Here is a 23925-nt window from a genome sequence, read left to right as displayed (position 1 = left end):
GGTAAAAGCCCTGACTAAGTTCTTGAGGAAGGAGAACGGTTCCTGCATTTGTATAGCGCTGCCTTGTTAAAACTCCAGCACACCATGGCTGTGTGTGCACACGCTGAAATGACAGGGATGTGGCTCTTGCTGTGGAGATACAAATGTGATATTCCCCTGTTTTGGGATGGCAAAAATGGGGCGAGTGCTGCTGATATGTCTGCCTCAGCTGTGAAGTTGGTGATTCCCAGTGCCCCATAGCAGGTAGTCCCTGCTGCTGCCTTCGTTGGTAACTGCTGGGTTTTTGGAGTTTTGTTCGCTGCTGGATTTAGGCTGGTGGCTGCTGAGGGATGTTTCTTGATGGCTTCCCAGCGCCAGCTGTGAAATGTGCCTTCTTTGATCTGCCTTGGGAGGTGTAGGGTTGGATATGATTCCTGTGCTCTACTGCCATGGATGGCTTGAGGACAACTATCTGCCAAACTCCAGTGGCTTGCAGGCAGAAATACTTGGAATGCAACTATTGCTGTATTAGCTGTCCTGTTTAAGAAAGCCAGATAGCTGAGTCTTACTGAGGGCCCTTGGCTCTATCCAGCCAGTATCTGCATGAGGTAAGTGTTCTCACAGAAACCTCTGACATCTTCACCCCTCTTTTCRGCAGTGATGCGAGAACAGGCAGGCTCATGTGAGGCACCATAGCGGGGAGCATCTCCTTTCCTCTAGCTTCTGGAAGCATTGATTTGCCTGCAGGGCTGACAACATGCTCTTGCATCCAGCAAACCACCAAAACTCTCTTGAGGTTAAGCGCTGCACAGAGAAGGAAGAAGTTTCGTCTTCCTTGTTTGCAGCTATTTTGAATTCAAACAAGCTAGTGGAAATTGCTGACTCCAGTGTGTTTCTGTGACATCAGTCCATGTCCACTGCTGCTGGTCTCATATCCACTATGGTCCTGGTCTTATGGTCTTCTGTGCATGGCCTTCCAGCTCCTTATCTGGCCTGTGCAACTCTCTGCTGCTGGACCTAGACCCACTGTTTGCAGTGTTGTGACTCCAGCTCTTGTCTCCAGCTCTAGGTGTGCTGTCTCCCTTGGTGGCTTCTTGTACAACTTTTCTGTCCCCTGCCATCCTCCTGCGAGGTGCAGCAGGGCATCTTCCTACAGAGCAGCAAGAAAGGACCTATAACACCACCATAAGTAGGAGAACAAACAGGCAAGAGAGACTTCAAAGCAAGCATATATTAAAAAAGATTTTGAAGATAATCTCATAGGGAGAGACATGTCATGGGTTCTTTGTAATAAAAATGTCAGAATCTGAAATGTGGTTCAGGTTTTCTTCTCACAAACAAATGAATACTTTGTCCTCCTGGGAAAAGCCTGTCTTTCAAGACTCAGCATGGGTAATAGAGTAGAAGATGATCTTTGTATCCAAAGGTCAGATATGGAAATGTCCTTCACGAGTTGCAAGTACCAGTGAATTTGAATGTTAGTAGAGTATCTTAGCTTTTGTAGATGGCTAGAAGAAGGCTAGGCTGTGCATATCTTTGCTCTGTTAAGATTAATTTCCATGGTGTATAATAATAATAAAATGTTTCACACTGACTGAAGAGAAAGATTGGTTGACATGAGGCTCAACAATAGCCTGACATTTAATATAAAGCAGGATGATGAACTTGTCAGTGCTCCAGCTAACTATGATTAATTTGTTAACTCGATTTTTTTAGGTGATATCCAGCCACAAGAATGTCTTACAATGTAAATAGGTATTTAAGATATTCCTATTCCTACTTTTTAAGAGAGGAGAAGATTTAAAGGACTTAGCCAGGTCCTTAATCATGTGTAGGGAAGCTCTGAAAGAAGCCTTTCTCTTGTTTTTGTAATCACAGCCTTTGGAGGGGTTTTGTCCCTCTGCCTAAATTATGCAGTATTTGTGTCTACCTTATCCACCCTAACAGACTGTTTTGTGATGCCCAACAGAGCACTGATAGCACATAAGAAAAAGTTGTTTGGGACTCGCTGTGGTACAGTTGTTGGGTGCAGATATGGTGTGGTTAGTGATGATGAGGTTAGTGATGAGGGAGCTGCTTTTCCTCTGAAGTGGAGGTCTGCAGTGGATGCACGTATAGCAGGAAGTAGGATGGGATCTGTGCTGGGAAGGTACTGATCCATACATGATCCTCTGCAAAGCTTGATTTCTCTGTCTCCTGAAAGCAGAACATCTCTCTTGGCAAAATAGCTTGTCAAAAGCAATGAGCTCATTGGGATTTTGTCAGGAGTGCTTCCTGGACAGAAAGCCACACTGTTTTCTCTGAGCATTATAGCCATGATCTTCATTACCTACTGCTTTATGTGGTCTTGAAAAGACTCTTTTCAACTGAGCTCTTCTGGGAGGTGGTGATTGCACAAATTCCTGAGCTCTGTTAGCTGATGAATCCAAAGATAGGAAGCGGCAGGAGCTCCAACGGTGAAGCTAGTAAATAACTCAGATTTGGAAAATAAGAGATCAGGGACTTTTCAGCTATTCTGTGGTGGCACTCCAGCATCTGACAAGCTTTTCCATCTGAACTGCATCTGCTTCTTGCTCTGGAAGCGAGCTAGTCACTCCAACCCCCCTTCCCAGGTCTGATGTTTGTGACATGCTGGTTCAGCGTATGCTGGCCTCACACATACTCTCAGCACAGAGGTGGCAATGAACAGCTACAGCAATACTCCCTGCTGAAGCGTAGCTAGCTACAGGTCTTCCCCAAACTTCACCTATTCACCATGTCCTGCCTAGGCCATGCCACTTCTAGCAGCAGAAAGAATGAATAGCTCCTGTACTAATCTTACTAGGTGCCCTCAGTCCACCCAGCTTGCTCACTCCAATCTCAAAATGCACCAACACACTAGATATCACGGAGGATTTCAAGATGCAGTATATCCTCGTGTTCACGACAGCAGGACAGATTCCTCTGACTGTTCCTTGCTCCAGCCCTGTTCCAGGTGGATCGTGCATCCCCCCAGTGATGTCCTTGTGTTGGAGTCAGTGCGGTTAGGAGCCTTCCTTAAGCTAATGCTCTCTGAAGTCTGGATGTCATATGCTGCTTGTGATGGGAAGTGGCACTCTTTCATTTTTTCATCTCAATTTTGTCCATTACGAGGAAAAACATCTTAAATCTAATTAGATTTTACTCCTAGAGAAATTGAATTTGAGGTTTCGAGGAGCTTTCTGTGACAACTGTGCAGCTTTGATGCCATGGAGGTRCTGTGCAGAGGCTGTTTGTTTTCATGAATGATTTTGTTTTGCGTGAGACTGAGGATCCARAAATAAAATCTGTTGTCTCCAAAGGCACTATCGGCCTCTATCCCACCATGCTGGACCAGGTTAATTGATGTGCAGAAATGCAAGATATAGATGTGTCTCAAACTACTCTTGAACCAGGACTGTCTGAGAGTAGATCTGGCCCAAAATCCCCTTCTGGAGCCTTGAGTGATCTGAAAGTCCTTTAGTGCTTCTTAGGCCTGTGAAGGAAGGAGCACTGACTATGTGCAGAGAGCTGGGCTGGGATGCAGAAGCTGAACAAACTGTGCGGAGTAGGTTGGGTACTGAAACAGGCTCCTTTAGATTTCCCATGGCATGTTCATCTCTGGAATTGCTGTAGGATTTATTCCATCAAAAATATCCTACTGAGCCCAGATAAATGCTTTACACWACCTGTGAAAGTCTACCTCTTCTAGGCTTCTGCCCAACTCTCCAGCCTATCCGGAGAGACCTGGACAGGCTGGAGAGTTGGGCAGAGAGAAACCTCATGAGATTCAGCAAGGGCAAGTACAGGGTCCTGCACCTAGGGACGAATAACTTCATGCTCCAGTACAGACAGGGGGCTGACCTGCTGGAAAACAGCTCTGCAGAGAAGGACCTGGGAGTGCTGGTGGATGACRAGTTGACCATGAGCCAGCAATGTACCCTTGTGGCCAGGAAGGCCAATGGTATCCTGGGCTGCATGAGGAAGAGTGTTGCCAGCTGGTCGAGGGAGGTGATCCTGCCCCTCCACTCAGTCCTGATGAGGTCACATGTCAAGTACTGCGTCCAGTTCTGGACTCCCCAGTACAAGAGAGACATGGAGCTATCAGAGAGAGACCAGCATAGGGCTACCAGGGTGATCAGAGGACTGGAGCATCTGCCCTATGAGGAACAGCTGTGAGAGCTGGGCCTGTTTAGCCTGGGGAAGAAAAGACTGAGGGGGGATCTTATCAATGTGTATAAGTACATGAAGGCAGAGTGTCCAGGGGACGGGGATAAACTCTTTTCAGTAGTGCCATGCGACAGGACAAGAGGCAACGGGCAAAAACTGAGCCACAGGAAGTTCTGCCTGRACGTGAGGGGGAATTTCTTCACTGTGAGAGTGACATAGCACTGGAACAGGTTTCCCAGAGAGGTTATGGAGTCTCCTTCTCTGGAGATATTCAAACCCCACCTGGATGCAACCCGGTCCAACATGCTGTAGGTGACCCTGCTTGAGCAGGGGAGTTGGCCTAGATGATGTCCAGAGGTCCCTTCCAACCTTATTGATTCTATGATTCCAGGAGATGGAGATCTTAGTGTGCATTTGTGACGTGCCAGCCAGGCTTTTAGATCTGAAATCTGCCCATCTAAATGACAAATCTAGCCTGCACTAGATTTATTTGATCTGGAAGAAGATTGAGAGAATTGGACCACTGGTACTAGTTATCTTGGTGTGCACAGGTTGGCATGGCAGTTTTATCAGTAAGAGTTGTACAGGTTCATATCTAAAGAAAGCTTGAAATTCTGATCTAAGCAGAGGAACCTRTCTTCCAGAGAAGGTGTCTTATCCAGTGTGTTGTCTTTTGCCAACCTTAGCTCTGGCTGTTGTTCTTTGTGTGCTTGCGCAGTCCTAACTGATGGTGAAAAGGAATGGTCTGAGCTGAAAGAGCATCACTGAGCTGTTACCATGAATGCAGTGGCAGCATATTTCACTTCTGCACATCTCCTAGCAGCTGAAGTGCCTGCTCCAAAGTCTTTTTTACTTACAGAGTGTACAACATGCAGAGCTCAGCAAATTGATATTAGTGGTGTTTTGCCCCTGGAACTTCCTCAGGGTTCCTTGGCACCCCAGATGAGCCACTTGTGTCCTAGAGATGGCTAAGCCCTTCCCATTGGGAGTGGGTTAATGAGGAAGATTGCTTTATCCAGCTGGGCATAGCATGGCCAAGACCTGCACAGGGTCTTTGAGGGGAATTTGATGTCAGGTCTCCTCAATGGCTTCATGTCTCTGCCTGTTCCAGAGCTTCTGGTGGTCCTCACTTGATGCATGATTGCAGAAGATTTAATTGTGGCTCTGTGCATCTTCTCCATCTCTTCTGTCCTTTCCAGCTCAGGGTTGAGTTTGCTTCTTCCTCTGCTAGGCAGCCCACAGCAATGTTCTGTGCTGCATGTGTCTGATGGCAAATGTCAGAGTCTTTTTACTCTAGAAAGGCTTTAATTTCTATATGCTAAGAAAGAGTCCTGTGCCTCCGGTTAGGTATTCCAGAGCTTGCAGAGGAGACAGAAGTCCAGATCTTGTGGTTTTCCAGCACATTGCCAAGTTTCAGAGCATGGATTTTCTCTTGGACTCTTCCTTCTTCATGGGCACTTTGTATCGACTCAGTACTTTCATTCCCATTTCCCATTTGTAGCTATACAATAGCCCAGTGGTGATGTGGACAGCTAATGAGCTGAGTATCTTGCACGTGTTCATCTGCTTTTTTTTTGCTTTTCCAAACCATAAAACCTAACCGGAAGGCAGTGACTTCCCTGTGAAGTTCTCTGGGGTCCTACAAGTCTATTATGTAGCTTTGGATAGTGTTATACTACACAGCATGGGTGAGATGCAGCCTTTCAGACCTTGTGCTTTGCCTTAGCATTAAAGCAGGTTCTTCCCCACCAGCAATGGGCTCTTGGCCAAACCCACAACGTCTGGCCAGTTGTTAATCTGCCTGATGCATTTCTCATCCTTTGCCTTGTTGTAAGAATCAGGGCCTCTTCCGGCACTGTGTTCTGCAATAAGTAAATTGGGCAGCAAAAAGGCTGGCTCAGGGCTCCCAGCAGGGTAGTGAGAACCAAAGATATGATCTTCCCCATATCCTGTGTCCTCTTCTGGCTCTACCTACTGGACATGTGGCATCTCCTGGATGAGGCATCTCTGCCTAGAGATCCTGCTGATCCTGCTGCATTTTCTCAGTGCTGTCTCCAGGATTTCAATGGAAGAAAACTAGGCTCTCTGGCCCCATCTCCTGGATGGACTTTGGATCTATATTGTAATCTTATCCCCAGCTCTATCTCTGGCCATGTTTTCTGGTTGGACCTTGGGCTTATGTAGCAGCCTTGTCTGAAGTCCTGTTTCCAGTCCCATCTTCTGCTGCCTCTGATGGGGACTCCCTGGCTGGCTTCTGAACCAGGGGTCACCTTGCCTTGTTTGGGACTGTCAAAAGATCCTGTTATCTGTGCCCTGCTCAAATCCCGGACAGTGAGGGCACTGCATGTGCTGTAGTCACCCTTCAATCCTGATTTGTCCCTTGCTGTGGAGCAGTTTCACCCTTGCTGCTTCCAGCACTAGGCTAGCTGCTAGGACAGGACAGTATCTCTGCATTCCTGCAGTCACTTGGTTTCTGATGCCTTTTGGGTGCCGGTGGCCACATTGTGCAGGACATTTTTTTTTTCATTGTCGAACAATTAAATCCTTTGTGCAAGGGCTGCAGGTCTCATTCTTGAAGGTCACAGTGAGATGTGAGGATGGGGAACTGTGCTTTCCCTAGCACTTCTATGGAATAGGGCGTTACTGAACAGATTTATCACGGCTGTGCTCAGGGATAGCTCTTACCAAGTGCTGAGGACACGGAAATCCCTRTCATTTGGCTCTGATTGCCTCTCTTTGAGGGATGCAGACCAAGCAAGAAGTAGTAAATTTCTGCTTTTCTCCCTCTCTAGTTCTTTGTCCTCTTATCTTGCAAGTGGATCCTTGCTATGCTGCATTGCACAGTCTTTTTGTTTCTCTTTAAAAGTTTTATTGTACTTTTTAATATTGTTCTCTGAGATCTGCTCTGCTCTTCATTTTGTCTCCTGGCAGTGTGCAGTCAGATTTGAAGATTTATTCCATTTGCAGGAAAGAAACGATGAGTTGTGGATTAGCCTCCTCATAGAGCTGTTTAGCTCCACTGAACACCTCACTCCAGCCCCTAGTACCAGGAGAGAGCACATTTGGGGCTCCCTGAGTCCATCAAATGCAAGTTGTTTGTCTCTGAAAATACAGTGGTGAAGATTTCATGCTGAGAGAGTCCAAGGCCAGGTCACCCAGCCAGAAGGCTCTACATCATGACTGTAGCTGCACTGCTTGCCCAGCTCGGCAGCAGGCACTTGGTGCAGCCTTCTTTTTTCTTCATTAACATGCGATCCCCACACAACAGCAAAGCTAGGTGAGACCCAAACCGGAGGTTCCTGAATCATCCTGTTGTCTTGAAAGCTTGATGCCTGGACACACTAGGGATCCAAGCTCATCCCATTTTGCTCTCTTTCTAGATATCAGTGCTGGGATGCGCATCCCAAATTCCTGCCGGACAGCCCTGGGCACACCAGAAACAGTGCCARCTCTCTCCTCAAGTGTCTGTAAGGTCTTTGCCTTGGTTCCTCACTGCGAGAGATGGCTGAGGAGTGTTTGCAGCATTACTGAATCCTTTCTACCAGCTGTTAAAATAAAAATCCCCCCCCCCTTTTTTTTAGATTATGAGATATTTGTCACATAAATAATAAAAGGAATTCTTTTGTGACCATAGGCAATTAGCTTGCAATGAAAGTATTTCTTATTCAACAAAAACGGTAAAAGAGATTTCTTTTTGAAGAATTTTCATTTTTCTTTTCTAGCTATTGTTTTTCCTCTTATGCTTTTTGATTTTTTTATTTCTCTTCCACCTGTGATTGTTTTGATGACATCCTTGTAAATGGCTCCTCCTCTCATGCTGCCTTTCTTTTATAATTACAAATTGCTTTTAAAAGACTGATTAGATCACAGCCCTGCCGGCCCCCCCCCCCGCCACTTCTTCAATATCTTTGCCTGTTGCCAATCTGAATGCCCCTGCATAGGTGCTGTCTGAGCTGCTGCACTGGATCCAGCCCTGTCTGACAGTGGCTGGGATGGCATGAGGTTTGGATACCACCTCTTGGGCACAGCGCTCCAGGAAGACTTCCAGATACAGACTCTCTGTCCCATGCTTGGGACATCATTGCAGTCCTCCACCTGGCGCTGCTCCTTGAAGGCCTCCCAAAAAGTTACGATRTACTTCCTGTAAGCTGCCTTCCCTTTGGTTTACTCCTTTCTTCCCCATCTGTGTGCCTGGGAGGAGCACTGAGAACCTCTCTAGCTGAGAGTGTGTCCGTGTCCCAAGACCCCACAGCATTCACCTGTTTTGGTAAGCAATGCCCTCTCCACCCTCTTGCCTCTCTGTAAGCATATAGTAACTGCTGACCTCCCTCACTTCTTGTTCGTTAGGCCTTATTTGGCTAGTATGAGTTAATTCATCCTAGTGCTGTTACTCCACTAACTGCTCCTCCCTGCTTTGTCTCTGTTTCTGATTGTACTGTTGACTTCAGCTGACAACTCCTGTCCTCTTTGCAGGTGCAACCTGCTCCCTCTGCCAGTTCCTAGGGAGCCCCAAAACAAGCCTGCCTTGTGTGTTAGTCTGCTTAACACTGTAGTTTCATGGCTCCTATGTAACTATTAGCTTGAAAAACATGCTGTAATTGATGGTGGAGGGTCGGTATAACCTGCAGAGTAGTTATGTCTTCCTTTAGAGCAGTATGAAAGGTGTCCACAGGGAGAGGGAGGCAAGTCCATGAGCTGAGAATGGGTTAATTGCCTCCAGAGGAGCCGGGGAAGTGAGGGTCCTGCCAAGAGCAAGGGTTATGTCCCAGGGAGGAGGGATGAGCTTGGTTTCTCTGCATTATACAGATAAAGAGTGAAAACTCAAGCAGCCCATACTTACCCAGGGTACTGAGATGCTGAATCAGGTCCTCAATCCATGTCTCACAAGCAGCTTTTGGCCAGTAAATGTGATGCCCCAACTGGGAGGGATGAAGCATACCTATCCCAGTGTCTCTGTGGATATGGGAGACCTGCAGTGATAGCAGGGCCCAGAAAGAGTGTTGGGGTATTGGTCTGAGAAAGGCTGTCCAGAGCCAGCATGAGGGAACACATGGTTGCAGGAGTGAGACAGTGGAGRTACTGGGCCAGTGCCTGGGGACATGTGGTTAAGGGAAGCAGGTCCCAGCTGGCAAGCTCTCCACTGTTGGCTGACACAGCTGAATATCCCTCATGGGCTTGAACTGGCCCAAGGAGTTTCCCCATGGAGCTGTAGGGAGCCCTGTGGCCCACCCCTGCTCTTTGCTTACTGTTCTCCATCCTCTTCCTTGCACCCTGATGCCTGGCTGCCAAGGCACTCAGTCTTTCGTCACTGCTCCATGCTGTGTTGGGGATGCAGGCACTCAGGGGCCTTGTATGGTCCCAGTGAGCCCTCTAGGCTGAGACAGGGCTGTAGGGCCAAGCAGACCTGCCTCACAGGGAGGGGCAGTGCATTTGGGAAGGACAGGCTTTCTTGGTGAGCTATCTGGTGGCTGGACAGTGATGATGGCACCTGTAGCTGCCATGTGCACTCTTGGGACTGGAAGGGGAGCTCAGTTGTCCTTTTGGGAGAGACTGTAGAGCTGACTGAGCCCTCATGAGGCCTCGTGATGGCCCCATTGGAGGGAGGGGAGCATGGACGCTTGCTCTTGACTGACCCATGTGTATCATTTGCAGCTGGCAGGACCACCACCAGTGAGGAGCTGGAGGACATGCTGGAGAGCGGGAACCCAGCCATCTTCTCTTCTGGGGTAGGCACTGCAAGTAGGCACTGAAAGTTGGCCCTGGTCCAAGCCCAGTGCAGGTGAAGGCTGAGCCAGCCCCCRGTCCCTGCATCCCTGGGCCTTTTTAGGAATATGGCTGGTGAACACGCACCCCCTGTGGTTGCAGCTCGCATGGGGTGGAGCACATCCCGTGAAGGAGGAGCATAGCCACTTGGGTCTCGCTGGAGGAGCCTTTCCCAACAGGAAGCTATGTTTTTTCTTGAGGGGCAACTCTGGGCCCAAAGGACTTTGGATTGGGCGGATGTTATTGCAAACAGTGTGGATCTGGTGGCCTCAAGGACTACTCCCACTGTGGTACTGGGGAGGATGATGTCCATTTCCGTGCCTTTTTCTTTCCAGTGCATCAGCTGAGATCCTGAGAGAGGCAGATTTGCACTGAGGCTCTGCCCTGACCAGGTCACTTTGTTACTTGGAGGATGGAGATGTGTGCAGTCCATGTCCAGCCTGCCACACTCCTCTCCACTCTATTGCTGGCCTCAGAGCCGTTAGTGCTGCTTCATGGGCCCTCAGCATGGCTGTTGCCCCAGTGGGGAGCGAGGCCCATGAGGCCAGACCCCAAAGAGTTGCTGGTACCTTGGTCCTGCTGAACTAATTCCCTAACCACAGCATTATGGCTGGGTACAAAGAGAAGCTTAGCTCTACTTAGCCCTATCCATTCCGTACTCTTGGCTCTGCCAGAGGGCAGCGTGGGGCCTATTCACCTCCCACTCAGCAGTGGGATTCTACTGTGGTGTTTAGGGAGATGCCTGGAGATCCTGTGTCCCTCCCATGGAGCCCCCAATGGAGCCCAGACTCTCCCAGAGCCAGACCTTCCCTCATGCCTCCAGCCCCAAGCCTATCTCTGTCAGCTGTCTTGTAGCACYCTGTTCTCGCTGTTGCTCCCCACCCTCACCCATCTTAGCTATGGGTTTGACCTCTCGTTTGTCACATCTGTTTTTCCTGGCTCAGGGTGTGTAATACTGTAGCCAAATGATTTGAAGCCCAGTGCCTTGCCCTGAGCACTCACTTCGCTGCATTTAAGCCCTTCTCTTTCCCTTCTTGGTGCCTCTCTTTCCAGAACTGAGGGTTAATGTCTTGGGCCTCCAGGCAGGCTCGAGCATGATGCTCACAAGCCATGTCTTCTTGTAGATCATTATGGATTCAAACATCACCAAGCAGGCACTGAATGAGATTGAGACACGGCACAGTGAGATCATCAAACTGGAGAACAGCATCCGAGAGCTGCATGACATGTTTATGGACATGGCCATGCTGGTGGAGAGCCAGGTAGGGAGACGTCGGAGACCATAGGGATGCTAGCAAGCCCTGCTGGGTGTGGGAAGAGTGGACTGGGGCAGATAACCCAGGGAAGGGGCTGCTAGGAGCTGTCCCAGTCCTGTGGAAGCACCCATCTCTGGTCCTGTTTCCTGTGTGGACAGGAGCTGAGGGGAAGGACTTTATTTGGCTGTGTGGGCCTATGCTGCTCCCACCAGGGCCGAATTCAGTGTTCCTGGAGCTGGCAGGCTGGCCATCCACCTGCCTCACACTCAATAGCAGACTGCTGCGTGCTCTGCAGTGAGAAGCTTGGAGATGGGCTCTGGAGGAAGGTAGAAGGGGGTGGCTGGCACTGCTGCAGGGGAAGTCTCTGTCTCCCCTCAAGTCCCAACCAGCATTGGGAAGCTCTGTACAGGCCAGTTTGTGAGCACTCCTGCTGGGAGAGCTCCTGGAGCACCAGGTGCCACCAGGTCTTCAGCAGGTCCTGCCAGCCTGCCCCAGGAATTATGCTGGTGTGCAGCAGGGTCTGGCCCCTCTGCCAGGCAAACGCTCTCGTGTCCCTGCTCACCCCCATTCTTGCCCGCCATGCTGCCACGGCCCGAGGAGACTGTCACCAGCAGGTAAAGCACTGCCTGGCCGTTGCCAGTGCCTGCATGCTCCACTCTGCATGGCTGTACCCTGCATGCACGTGGCTCTCATATGGCTCTGGGGCTGTCCCATGGGCAAGAGTGGCTGTGGCATGGATGTATTATTGCCCTGATCTACTGGGCTCTGCGTCCTATCGTGCCTGCCCACAACCAGCTGGCAAACCCAGTTCTGTATATCATCTGGGCTTTCTCTTGATGTCTGGAGGGTTTTAGGGCTGTGAGCTCCTGTGGCAGCCTGGAACAGATAGCCCCAGGGTTGAGGGATTTTGGCAGTGTTGTCCCACTCCTCTCTACCCCCAAGAGAATGATCTTTGCCTCTCCTGTGCCCTCTGGCTGGCCCTAGTGCATGTGAGCTCCAGTCCATGCCGTGTGCTGGGCCACCTCCACCCTATTCGGAGACCTCCAGCCCTTCCTCCTGTCCTTGCAGCGCTATTACTTCAAAATCTCTGCTTGCAGGACTGTCTCCATACCCAAGAGCCCTGCCTGTCACACGGCTTTATCTGGGCGCTAGGAACAGGAGGGAGCCTGGCCTGCTCACTACTGGTGCTGGTGGCCCCAACATCTCTCACACCCTTCACCTGCCTTCTGGGGACTGCTGAGAACAGTATGCCTAGGAGCAGCTGTGAGGGGCGTGCGTGCATGGCACTGTGGCTGCCTGCTGGCCTCAGGTGCTCTAGCACAGCAGTTGCAGGCGCTACCTTATTGGGATTCCCCTGAGGAAGATTCTAGTGAACCCTCCTGGCCCTGTACAGCGTTGTGGGCCTTGCATCTGTAGCATGTGGCAGTGGCGCAGGCTATGGCTCACAGTCAGGCAGTGTGGCATGCTGCGCTGGCTCAGCTGCAGCAGGGAGGAAGGGCCACCAGCCCTCATATGCCTTTCATGGGAGGAGAAACTGAGGTATGAAGCTAAGTGAGAGGCCTGATGGACTTTGGTGCCCCTCGTGAAAGTGAGGGTTCTCAGCACCCTGCCCTGCTCTAACCGTGAGACAGAGCAATGCAAGGTGGTAGCACTATGGAGTGCGGGTCTCCAAGCTGCTGGCATAGAAAAGGCAGGAAGCAGAGAARGGGCCAGACTGGGAGCAGAACTGCTCCAGGCATGATGTGGGCAGGCGGAAGAATCAGCATCTCTATACAAGACATGCAGGTGCTGGCACATCAGTGTGCGTGAGACAGGGGCAGTAGGGAGCCTGGTGAGGATCAGGAGGGTTATGCCAAGCTTCTGTGGGCTTGCAAGGCTCATCCTCCATACTGCTCTTCAGCATGAGGCTGAAAATGGAGCATTGCAGAGCTGCTGTTGGGGGGAAATCCAGATTGCCTGACCATACCTCGCTCCACAGCCCAGCTTCCCTCTGTGCTGTACAGGGCGGTGGGCTCTGGGCCCTGTGCTGGGGGGGACAGTGCCACTTTGCTTCTCTTGTGCCCCCTGCAGCCAGCACCAGTGGAGTCTCTCAGCCTCAGTTTGTCATGGCTGTTTGGTTGTGCTGTTGGAGCTGAGCTCCAGTGTCTACTCTCAGCCCTACAGCCTGGGGGGTGCTGTCCCCAGCTGGCTGTTCCCTCCCTGCATTCCCCCATTTGCTCCTATGATTCAAATGAACCATCAGATTCTGGCTCCAGCTGCCATAGGACCCAGATGCTTCCCTACAGTATCAGCAAGGAGAAAGGCTGAAGGGGGTGGATAGGCTCAGGGAAGCACACTGCAGACAGCATCCCAGGATATGCAGGAGTCCACATCACTAGTCCACATGTACAGCCCTGGGAGCAGGAGCAGGAATTGCTCTGGGACCTGAGAGGCCGGGGAATGCTGCCTTTCTAGCCTCAGTCCAAACAGTCCTGAGTAGCTCAGCAGCATGGGGTGCAAGAGCTCAAGCAGAGAGGGCCTCTGCTCCCTGTGAGGTGGTTGTGTGGGTCAGACTGTTTGTCCCTGCATGTTTGTGGCCTTGTGAGCATCCCATGTGGCTCTGGTGTTTTCATCTTTGCTCTCCTTGCTGTCTCTTCTGCTTCTTCAGCGTGTGGTGTGTGTGGTCAATGCAAGTCGTATTGTGGCCTTGACGCTCTCACGAGACAAGACAACGGCCACGGGGCTAGGGGCAGGCTGGGGAATTCACCTTGACACTCCTTCTTGCTGGGACATGCACAGTGTTCCCAGCTCTCCAAGTGCGTAGCCTGGCCCACTCCATGGCACAGAGCCTGTGGTCCAGACAACCACCCGCAGAGCACCCCTGGGGGTACCTGCTGCCTGTGGCAGGGCAGGCTGATGCTCCTTCTTTCTTCTGTGCTAGGGCTGCTGGGCAGGGTGATGACTGCACAGTGCTAAGGAACAGGGCAGCACAGGAGCAGGAGGAAGCAGAAGCTCACACCTGCGTGCATGGGTGTGTGGGCACTGTCCCCACTCTGCAGGGTGAGATGATCGACCGCATCGAGTACAATGTGGAGCACTCCGTGGACTACGTGGAGCGGGCCGTGTCTGACACCAAAAAAGCAGTGAAGTACCAGAGCAAAGCCAGGCGGGTGAGTCGTGGCATTGGCTGGCTCCCATCTCTCTCTGCCCTGCAGTGCTGACACCCCATCCCCAGGATGAGTCCTTTTCCTGGGACCCTTGGCCTACCCACCTGGACTGCCTGTGAGCTCTGGTTGTCCCTAAACAGAGAGAAGCAGGGCAGCACAGCACAGCCCCGTGGGCACTTGGGCATTGCTTTACTTCAGCTGGGATTAGTGTTGTTCCCGCTGGTGGCATCATCTGCAACAGAGCTCCCCTGGCAGGGATTGCCTGAGCTCTGGCAGATAAACGCTGAGGCAGGGATGCTTGGCTGGGGAGGAGCCTGGGAAAAGGGTGGAGATGGTAGAGAAAGGCCCAGTTCAGCTCTGACCTTGTGCCTGCTGCCTGGCCCTGTAAATGGCCCCATGTCTAGTGGGTGATTGCTGCTTTCCACTGGCCAGGTGGCACAGCCAGGCCATCCCCATGGACCCTCCACAGGAGCCTGCTTCTTACAGGGATCTAACAAAGGGACCAACTCTGCCAGCCCGATGCTGGAGAGGTAGCTGGGGTGCCCAGCACTGCCATGGGTCCCGCTGGAGCCCTGCTGGCTCTTGCTGGTCAGACTCTGCTATGGCCATAGGGGAGGCAGGGCAAAGAATAGCCTCCAGCTTTGGGGTGCTGGGGCCACGCCAGCCCCTGGCATTCACCATTACCCCTTCCTTCTCTTCCTGCTGACTCTGGGACACCCGAGCAGAAGAAGATCATGATCATTATCTGCTGTGTGATCCTGGGTATCGTCATCGCCTCCACCTTTGGCGGCATTTTCGGCTAGACTCTCCCCACGGGACTTTGTGTGCGATGGACGGAGCCGTGCGTGCTGCAGGGCCGCAGCCGAGCCGGAGCCGAACCACGCAGCCCCGGAGCCTCCCAGCAGCATTTCAGTTTCTAATGCATGGTTGTTTGTGACGCTGTGTGTGCGGTGCAGTGCGTCTGTGTGGAGGGAGCGCCAGCCCCGGGGCACAGGTGGGGTGCAGGGGTCTGTGATGAGTGCAAGGGGGACCACGGGGGCAACCCGAGCTCGCATCACTGCTCCAGCCTGGGTGGCTGGCTGGGACCAGGGTGAGGACTGGTCCTCTTGGGCACTGCTGCTCCTCCTGTGCTGGGCAGCGTGACTGTGTCAGCCACAGCCAAGGGCAGGAAGGGTGTTAGGGGTCCTTGGGAGTGCAGTGCCCAGCCAACCTCCCCCTGGCTTTGCCATTGCTCCAGGTAGAGCCCTCATGTCTGGCAGCCTCGTGTGTGCTTGAAAGCCACCATCCTTGGGCTGCTTCTCTCACAGGGCACTTCCCCATGTGTGCGCTCTGCCAGGACCTGCCTGCCCTGCTCCCTCCTGCTGCTGCCCTCCCTGCTGCAGGTCCCAGCTCTGCAGCCATGGCAGGAGCCAGTGACAGGGCTGCCCCCTCCCTAGGCAAGCCCTCACTCTGGTGTGGATGCCTGGGGCTGAATGTGGTGGGAGGAAGGCCACAGTGCAGCAGGAGTGGAGGGGCCCACTCCTGCTTGGGGGCCTTGTCCCAGCCTTGGCTGATGTGGGAGAATAAGGTGCTGCTGCTTGGGACCATAACTGCTGTTCAGGGATGGGGCACATGGGGGACTTGTGCAGCACTCCTGGCAGGAGCTGAGGGCAGGGATAGTACAAAGCCAGCAGTACGTGCCAGGTGTGTTAGCCCCAGCAAGCAGTAGTCTCCTTCCTGCTATTCCCTCACCTGGGCTCTGGCTGTCAGTTTGGGGCTGGCTCTGACACCCACAGACCCATGTGGCATTTGGCTGGGACCAGGGCTTTTCCCAGCCTAGTTCCCCAATGCAGGCGGCACCCATGAGCTGGGGCTTGGAGACAGGAGCACCTTCTCTGGTCCCAAGGATTGGCCCTTGTGTCCCTCCTCCAACAAGCCAGGAACAGCAGCCCTCACCCTTCTCTTCCCAACATCCAACCAGTTCCTGAGCAGGGCAGTGCCCAACTATTCCCTCCATCTCTTTGCCACCTCCTGGCATCTGACTGCCCTTGCCTGTGCCTCCCCCGGCACCGTGCCCTGCTGCCTGCTCCTTGCCTGCAGTGGGCTCAGTGAGGCACCCACACCCAGCTGCTGTGGGTGCCCTCCACTGTCCCTGCTTTGCTCAGCCAGAATGTGCTGACTACTTGGATACAGCCACTGTGGCATGGTCTGAGCCTGCAGGCAGCTTGGAGGGGCCCTGAACTGCCTCTGTGCCCTTGTCTAGGGCTAGCGCAGGGATCTACCCTTGTATTCCTAGGGCAACTCCAGTTCTCCAGCTGGCCTGCCCATGTACGTGCCAAAGTACCACAGAGAGGTCCCACAGCCCGGGTGAGATGGGCACAGTGCGATCCTATAGCACAGTATTTGGCCTTGCAGCCACCCAGCTTGGCTAAAGCACCTGGAGGTGGTGGTGGTAGGGATGCCACAGATGCTGGGTGAGCGGCATGAGCTAGCCTAGGAGGTCAAGGGTAAGGAGGGAAAGGGGCAGGGCAGCCCCCCTCCCAGCAGCCACAGCTCTTCATGCCCCTGTTCAAGCCCCACAACACAGCCCACACAGGCATTCAGCCACTGTTGTGGCACATCTCTGGCTTGGACCCTCCCTGCCCTCTCCCCCTCCCCCCAACCTGGGCCCAACTTGAGCCACCAGCTGTGGTCACTGGAGGGCCTAAGACCAGCACCTTCTTCAGTCACAGTCCTGTGATACATAACGCGAGCTACAGCACTGTACCCCTGTGCACACAAAAGGGCTTGGGGCACCAGGAATATTGCAAGCAGGGACAGGCAGCCTCAGGCAGTCCCATCCTAGGCAGTGGCCAGGCATTGGCATGGCCATTGCTCCATGGGGATGTCTGGCTGCAGGCAACAGACCTGGCAGCCATGGCTAAGGGTGCATGGCACCTGCCCTCGTACAGCTCCTGCACCGCTGAGCTAGCGAGAGTGCTGGGCCCCCTTCTTCCAGGAAGCAATAACACTGCTGGCAGCTCTGCTCCTGGGCATGCAGGCAGGAAAAAGCCTGTCTCAGGCACTCATCCTGCCCTGCTGCCCACTGCTAGCATGAGGCCCCCCCCCCAAACAGCAGCAGCTTTTGTGGCGTATGCCCTCAGACATCAGGGCTGTGGCCCACCCCCTTCAAGGCACAAGGCCAAGAGCAGCAATGGGAGGCCAGGGCAGGGGAGTTCTGGCACTTGCTCCTTCCTTCTCAGTACCATCATGTCTAGCAGCCAGCCAGTGACCAGGGGCCAAGCTGGGCCACAGTCCCCAATTCTGCCAACAGCACTCTGCATGCAGTATGGCTGCAGGCTCTAACAGAAGGGAGGTGGATGAGCATGCGGCCATCACTACCCCTGTAGGCCAGCTCGCACTGTCCTCGCTGTGAGGGGAGGGTGTTTTGGTGCAATAATTACCCCTGCACTACGGGAAGCCCCGTTCAGTTCCTTTTTACCTGCCCATTGCATGTACAGACCAAATCACCAACAATGTGGTTGTGCTTTGGAGAAACATTTCACTTTTTCTTTCCAGACACCCTCCCTCCCCTCCTCCGCCAGCCTCAAACAACTTGTCCTTTGGGTTACAACGCCTCTGTTCCAAGTGCCACCTGCCCTCCCAGCACCGGGAGCCTGTCTTGATGCAGTATTCCACAAGCAGCGTGGGGCACGCACAGCTTGCACTCGAACTGGGGATTTTTTTTTTGGTAATTAACGTACTTGAAGGCTTTCCAAGCCCCCCCTCCCCCCCCCACACCTGTGGAGTTGTACCGTTGCTGTACTGTGAGCTAAGTGTCCTTGTTTTCTATGTGGATCTTGACCCTAGCTTGCTCTGTCTCACTGGGCTGGATGACACTGTATGTTGCCTCTTTTCTCCTTCACCCTCTCTTTCCCTGCTAGCCTCCCCCTTTTTCTCCCAAAGCTTTGGGTGCAAAACAGCTTCCCATTTTGTGGAATTTTTATGTAGAATAAACATTTGTAACTGTAAAGTTCTGGCTAGTTCATCTCTGTTTCAGCTGAAGGGAGGAGGGGATGGGGATCAGGGATGGGGTGGGTAGCACCTTAGGACCAGTGGGGCACCAGGGCATCGATGGTAGGCCTGAAGGGAGGTGCATGTAGGAATAGCAACCCTAGGAAAGTTCAGGTAACGTTTCCCCTCCTTCAACCTGGAAAAGAAGTGTGCCAGACCCTCAAAAAGACTCAAACCTTCATACTACCTGCTGGTGAGGGAGAAGCTAGCAGTGAAGCAGGTGCTGTTTTTCCACCTTCACCTCCCACTATCTGCATAGAGGCCAGAACATAGGCAAACAGTAGTAACCATAGCGCATCAACTGTTTAGTGAAGAGGCTGAGTACAATGTCTTGGCTCACCTGGAGCTCCAGACGGCTTGCTGCCATCTCAAGAAGGTAAGCAATAGCCTGACACAGAGTGGCCAAAGTACTGTCCACCACTCCGTTTTCCCTGGGAGAAAAGGCCTAAAGGCTTAGCAATTGAAGGATAGGTAGTACCTGCAACCCTTCACCTCGAAGAGCTGCAATGACCTGTCCTGGCTGGTCTTGGGTCCAGGGGTGCTAATCTGCGCCATCCACAGGAGGCTCTTTATGGGAGCCAACACACCATCTTCTGGCTCCAGCAGCATCCATGATTCAGAAGTGAGGGTGGCGCTTTCGACCCGTGTATTTTGTGTCTGCTCGCACCTCCCTGCAAAGAAAAATGTGGAGCAACTCAGTGAGCTCCACAGCTCATTCTGGGAGGGGAAGGGAAGCTAGCTTATAGCAGAGATTGACCGGGTGACAGTGGGCCAGACCAGCACAGCCAGCCATAGCTTCAGCTGGGACAGGACCTGGCTGAACTTACTTGCCCTGCCGTCGTCTGCGCTCCTTCTTCTCAAGGATCCAGTCCCGGCTCTTTTTTACAGATTTGCCCTTGACATTTCTGAACCGTGCCCTACAGAGACAACAAACAGGAGCTGAGCAGGAACTGAGGTGGGGGGAAACACGCTCTTTTGTAGACTGGAGGATTTCCACCCAGAACTAATCACGTCCTCTGCTCCACAGGAATAGCGACAGCTCACAACCCCTTCCTCCAGGGGATGGGAAGAAGGAGCTGGAGCAGGTGGCCAATGAACAGCCCAGCTCCAGATGCACTGCTGCTGTCTGCCAGCGTAGGTACCAAGCTGCCACCATCCCCAGCTTTGAGTAAGGGGCACCTGTTCTACACAAGTTGCAGCATGCTGGACTCTGGGATTTCTGGGGAATATAAGGCTCAGCACAACAACCTTTCCCTTGTCTGCTCTAGTCTGAACAAGCAGATGAAAGCTCTAGTTTCTGAGTAAGTTGCCAGTTCTACCCTTCCCATTCAAGACCAGATACCACCCCTCCGCCCCTGGACCAACTAAGCGGAGCAGTGTAAGAGGCAGGAAAACATGGCAGCCACCAACTCCTGGCAGCCACGACGACTTTCCTCTATCTTTTTTCTGTCTCTCCCACTGGCTGCAAGGGAAGCATGTCCCTGCATCACTACCATGGGATGAGACTTGGCCAGCAAGAGAAAAACCCCCAAGCCACAGCTATACAGAATCTGACAGCAATGAATTTGACAGTGGAAAGGAGGAAAGATCAGGCTTCAGACATACCAGCCTGCTTCCCTGACAAAAAAAGCAATGACTGGTGTAACCAGCACCATCCCACTGCCGCATGCCTTGGCTCCAGCACTGAGCTGGAGAGTGAGCTGAGTGCTGGACAGAAAGAGCATTCAGTTTGAGATGCGCAGGTACAGTTACAATAGGAGTACCATAATTCAGTCACACAACACCAAGGCTGAACCCTCAAGTCAAATCAGACAGGCCAGGTGTTTTCTGCCTGTGTCTGGGACTGTTTGATGCTATAAAGCACTGCCAATCCAGCTGCTAAGGATCCTCCTAGGGCCCCAGTTCCTTCCCTCCAGCCATTTCACAATGGCAATACCCTGGTCCTCAGCAAAACCCAGCCTCTCTGCACACCCCACACATCTCTGGGGAGAGGACATACAGCTCTGCCCGACATGGTACCTTTCCTTTGTGAACTTTGCCTGGTGTATCTCTTCATCAGCACACTCAGTACCAAGGCCCTGAAAAGCAAAACCAACAAGTTTCTCATCTGGAGCAGACAGAGCTAATGGTCACTGGCATGCAAACAGAGGGGAATCAAGGGCTCTGCAAGAGAAGGGATTGGGAGAGCAGCAAATTGGTCTTCCAGCAATTGTCACAAGGAAACCAGACCTTGGAGAGGGCTGGGGCTGGTGAGACCAACAGCAAGCACAGGAATGAAGTCATGATTGCAGTGTTTGGCTCACCCTCTATGACTTCCCTTTACCCACAGCTCCTCCATATCACCTAGCAGCCAGGAAGGATCCTTAGGGAAGAGGGGATGCATCTCCACTGCCTGACAAAGCATCTCACCTTTGGTAATGTGCTGGATGCCCCAACAAAGAGACAAAGGAAGAACCTGAAAGAGCAAGAATGAGAAGAGCAGCATTAAGCCAGGACTCAGCATGTGATTCCGAGTCCCCAAGCAGAACTAGATCATTTGTAACAGAGTAAGATCTAAGCTGTCATCTCTGCCCAGGACAGGCTCAGAGAAGAGAGAAAAACAGCTTAGAAAAAAATCATTGCTAGACCCAAGGCCCACACCCTCACACACCACATATAAAACAGAACAGGACTCACTTCTTGGCTTTGGCACTGTTGGGGTAATCTACCACCATTCCCCCAGTAAAGCCAGCCTTCATGGCTTGAGCTGTGATGAGTTCCATCTAGAAAAGGAAGCATGTGCAGAAATTATTAAGCAGTCATGCAGCAGATGAGACCTCTGGGCTCAACCCCAACTAATAGTACACCCTAAAGAAAGGGTTGCCCTGCTCTTGTAACAACCCCTACACCAAACWCCCAGCTCTGCAGTATCATCCAGCAGCATTTATTTTGCCTTTCCCTGCTCCTCACTCTAGCTTGATCTAACTGAAGCAGCAGAATCTCTGCAAGGGTGATGCTGGGCTGGATTATCCAGCCCAAGGGAGTTATGGTGCAGCATACATCACTAGAACCCAACTTTCAAGCCCAGTCACACAAGAGAAAGTTGAGCACAGCAAATTCAGATTATGTCCTGCCAATTCATTTGATTTTAATGCCTAGCACAAGACAGTCTGTGAGGCAATGGGAATCATGTGCAACATTCTCTTTACGTGTCTTTCCCGGCTCCTGCAGAATTTTACTGTCAGCAGGAAGAAATGAGACATACACCAAGCTAACAGGAAAATGACACACTCAAAGTCTCAAATGGCAAATAGTTCCTCTGCCTGGCTCTGCCATCCCTCCTTCCCAATAGCTGACATCCTGTACCTGTTCTGAGTTCTCAGGGTACAGCTGCAAGACAGCTCGGGATCCTCGGGCCTACAGGAAAGAAAGTCAGTCACAAACCTGTCTCAGTATGGGCTTCCCCCAACAAGATTCAATTCTTAGCCCAGATACAGGCATCTATCTCACCCAAAGCTTCCTGGACCCAAAGTTCCAGACTACAGAGTCAGCTTCTTGTTAGCACAACAAGGCACGAGGCTAACAAACAGTGCTGATGCAGGGAGCAGGAATTACAGAAATGTGAGACACCATGCAGGCAGGAAAGGAGATGAGAAACAGATACTTCTGTTGGTCCTAGATTTCAATAACTTGTACTTGCAAAGTGTGTTGCTAAAATGTGCCAGTGAAGACATAAAGGTAGCTAGATGCCTGGCTGAAACAGCACAGCACTTACCAAGGCAGTATAAAGAGTTGAAAAGAATCGATAAAGGCGTTTTGGAGGACTATGTGACTTCTTATCAGCATTACAAAGCCATTGCACTGCAGAAATACTAAGAGAAAACACAAAACCTCTAGGACATTGAGCCATCAATTCTTTAGCAAAGCCCGTCACCTCCCTTTAAACTTTCTTTCAGCATCAAGCATTTGCTGGGCCTAGGGGGAACTATTCCATTTTCTCCATATAGCTTTGCCTTCTATTTTGCAGTAAAGATGCAACATATATCCTGCTGGAGAGTCACYGAGTCACACCAAAACCAAACAAAGCACAACAGCAACTTAAGTCTTCTAGGTCAGATGCTCAAATATCTAAAGTGTTTGGCTGTGGCCCTGATTCATGCAAACAGCTCATGCAGGTTTTGCCAGTGAGCAATCCTGAACAGAGCATTCAGTTCCACAACAGAACGTCTCTACTCCATCCCATCACTTTTATGAGGTATTCTCTAAACAGAAAAGTTTTTTTCCCTCAATCTAGCCCCTCATCCCAAAACCAACCATTAAAACTTTGGTCCAGTAACTGAACTGACCTTATAAGTGTGCATGATACTTCATTTTTTTCCTAGCACCAGGTCTCAAACCTCCTGACACAATCTCCTATTTTATTTATATCAGTAAGCTTCCCTAGCCCACTGCTGGAAAAAAAAAGACAAGCATCACGTGGAGTACAGCTGTTGAAAGCTGTTTTTATCTCAGCAGCTTGTCTCAGAGAGCTGGAGCCAAGTCACATAGAAGAAGAAAAGCAGCTGATTAGGACATATGCTCTGGTATGCACAATATGCAGATTTTGTGTACTATGCAGAATACGCAGCTACACAAAGTATCAGAAGAGCTCAGTTACATGTATAAACTCACCTGATACAACCATCAAATACGCCTGGCCTGAAGGGAATGCCATGCCCCACATCTGCAAGTAGAAGGTCTCCTTCTACCTCTCTCTCCAGAGCCACATCTGTGCAGAACAAAGGACACTTCAGAGTACCAACTCATACCTTCACAGATCACCTCTGGTGGCACACAGGATTGTGGGAGAAGAGGGTCTACCTACCCAGCATGGCAGAGCTGATGTCCATGCCAAYCCAACAGTGCCCCTCTTCAGAGATGTAATCCCCACTCAGCCCAGAGCCACAGCTAAAGGGAGAAAGGGGTAACAACAGAGAAAGAGACAGTGCCCATCCAAGGGCACTCCCATCTCCCRCATGCTGGCAGCCATCTACCCCTCTTCCACAAGCCACAATGGAATGAAAAACAGGGTAGTGGCACCAGGATCCCCTCCGCATCTCTGTGTCCCTGCCACGGTGCCTACAAAAGGCCAAGGCCGGATGCTGCGTGTGCCCGACCGCATAACCGGGCTCCTCACGGCTGCAGCGCCTCCCCTCACCCCACATCGAGCAGGAGGCACGGCCGGTCCTCGGGCAGCCCCAGCAGCTCCACGGCCCGCTCCGACATCTGCGACTGGATCTCCACCACACGGGAGCTGCAACGGGCGGCGAGCAGGAGAGTTCTTACCGCAGTGGGTTACGGGGCCGGGCAAGCCCGGGCCACGGCGCAAGGCCCCGGCCGGCCGGTGCCGGGGCCAGGCAGCCACGGAGCCACCGGGCCCCGCACACCCGCAGGCGCCTTACTTCTGCGTGTACTTCCGGGCCTCAGCCTCGTCGTAGAACTGAGGAGACGAGAGCGTCAGTGAGGTTGAAGCGCAGCAGCGCCCGCGCCCGCGCCGCGCCGCGCCGCGCCGCCTCACCAGCTCGGGCGGCCCACGGTGCTCAGGCCGCCGCCCGCTGCCCGCC

At 52.1% G+C, this 23925-nt stretch overlaps 2 protein-coding genes and 1 non-coding gene across 3 annotated transcripts in view; 1 reads left to right on the top strand and 2 right to left on the bottom strand.

Annotated features, from left to right (window-relative positions):
• Positions 1–17922, top strand: part of STX1A (syntaxin 1A) — a 101818-nt gene extending 83896 nt beyond the window's left edge. The window contains exons 8-11 of the mRNA XM_085308411.1: positions 9799–9872; positions 11034–11171; positions 14204–14314; positions 15037–17922. Coding sequence (XP_085164537.1) covers positions 9799–9872; positions 11034–11171; positions 14204–14314; positions 15037–15114 — 401 coding nt within the window. The 3' untranslated portion in view covers positions 15115–17922. The remainder of the gene's footprint in view (positions 1–9798; positions 9873–11033; positions 11172–14203; positions 14315–15036) is intronic.
• Positions 17923–18627: 705 nt separating this feature from the next.
• On the bottom strand, positions 18628–23919 carry BUD23 (BUD23 rRNA methyltransferase and ribosome maturation factor). Its single transcript, XM_085308376.1, has 12 exons — positions 23880–23919; positions 23764–23801; positions 23520–23615; positions 23187–23269; positions 22994–23090; positions 22098–22194; positions 21689–21739; positions 21020–21105; positions 20753–20798; positions 20363–20421; positions 19171–19260; positions 18628–19014 (listed from the first exon to the last, which is right to left on the bottom strand). The coding sequence occupies exons 3-12, from the start codon at positions 23585–23587 to the stop codon at positions 18960–18962; spliced, it is 732 nt and encodes a 243-aa protein (XP_085164502.1). The 5' UTR covers positions 23588–23615; positions 23764–23801; positions 23880–23919; the 3' UTR covers positions 18628–18959.
• LOC146593936 (small Cajal body-specific RNA 20) lies at positions 19718–19850 on the bottom strand. Its single transcript, XR_014896275.1, has one exon.
• Positions 23920–23925: the final 6 nt, after the last annotated feature.

This window comes from Rhea americana, unplaced genomic scaffold (genome assembly GCF_003343005.1).
Source record: "Rhea americana isolate MKP2758 unplaced genomic scaffold, rheAme1 scaffold_274, whole genome shotgun sequence".
NCBI classification, from domain to species: Eukaryota; Metazoa; Chordata; class Aves; order Rheiformes; family Rheidae; genus Rhea; species Rhea americana.
The sequence above is the reverse complement of the archived record's forward strand: the minus strand, read 5'-3'. Positions and strand labels throughout refer to the sequence as shown.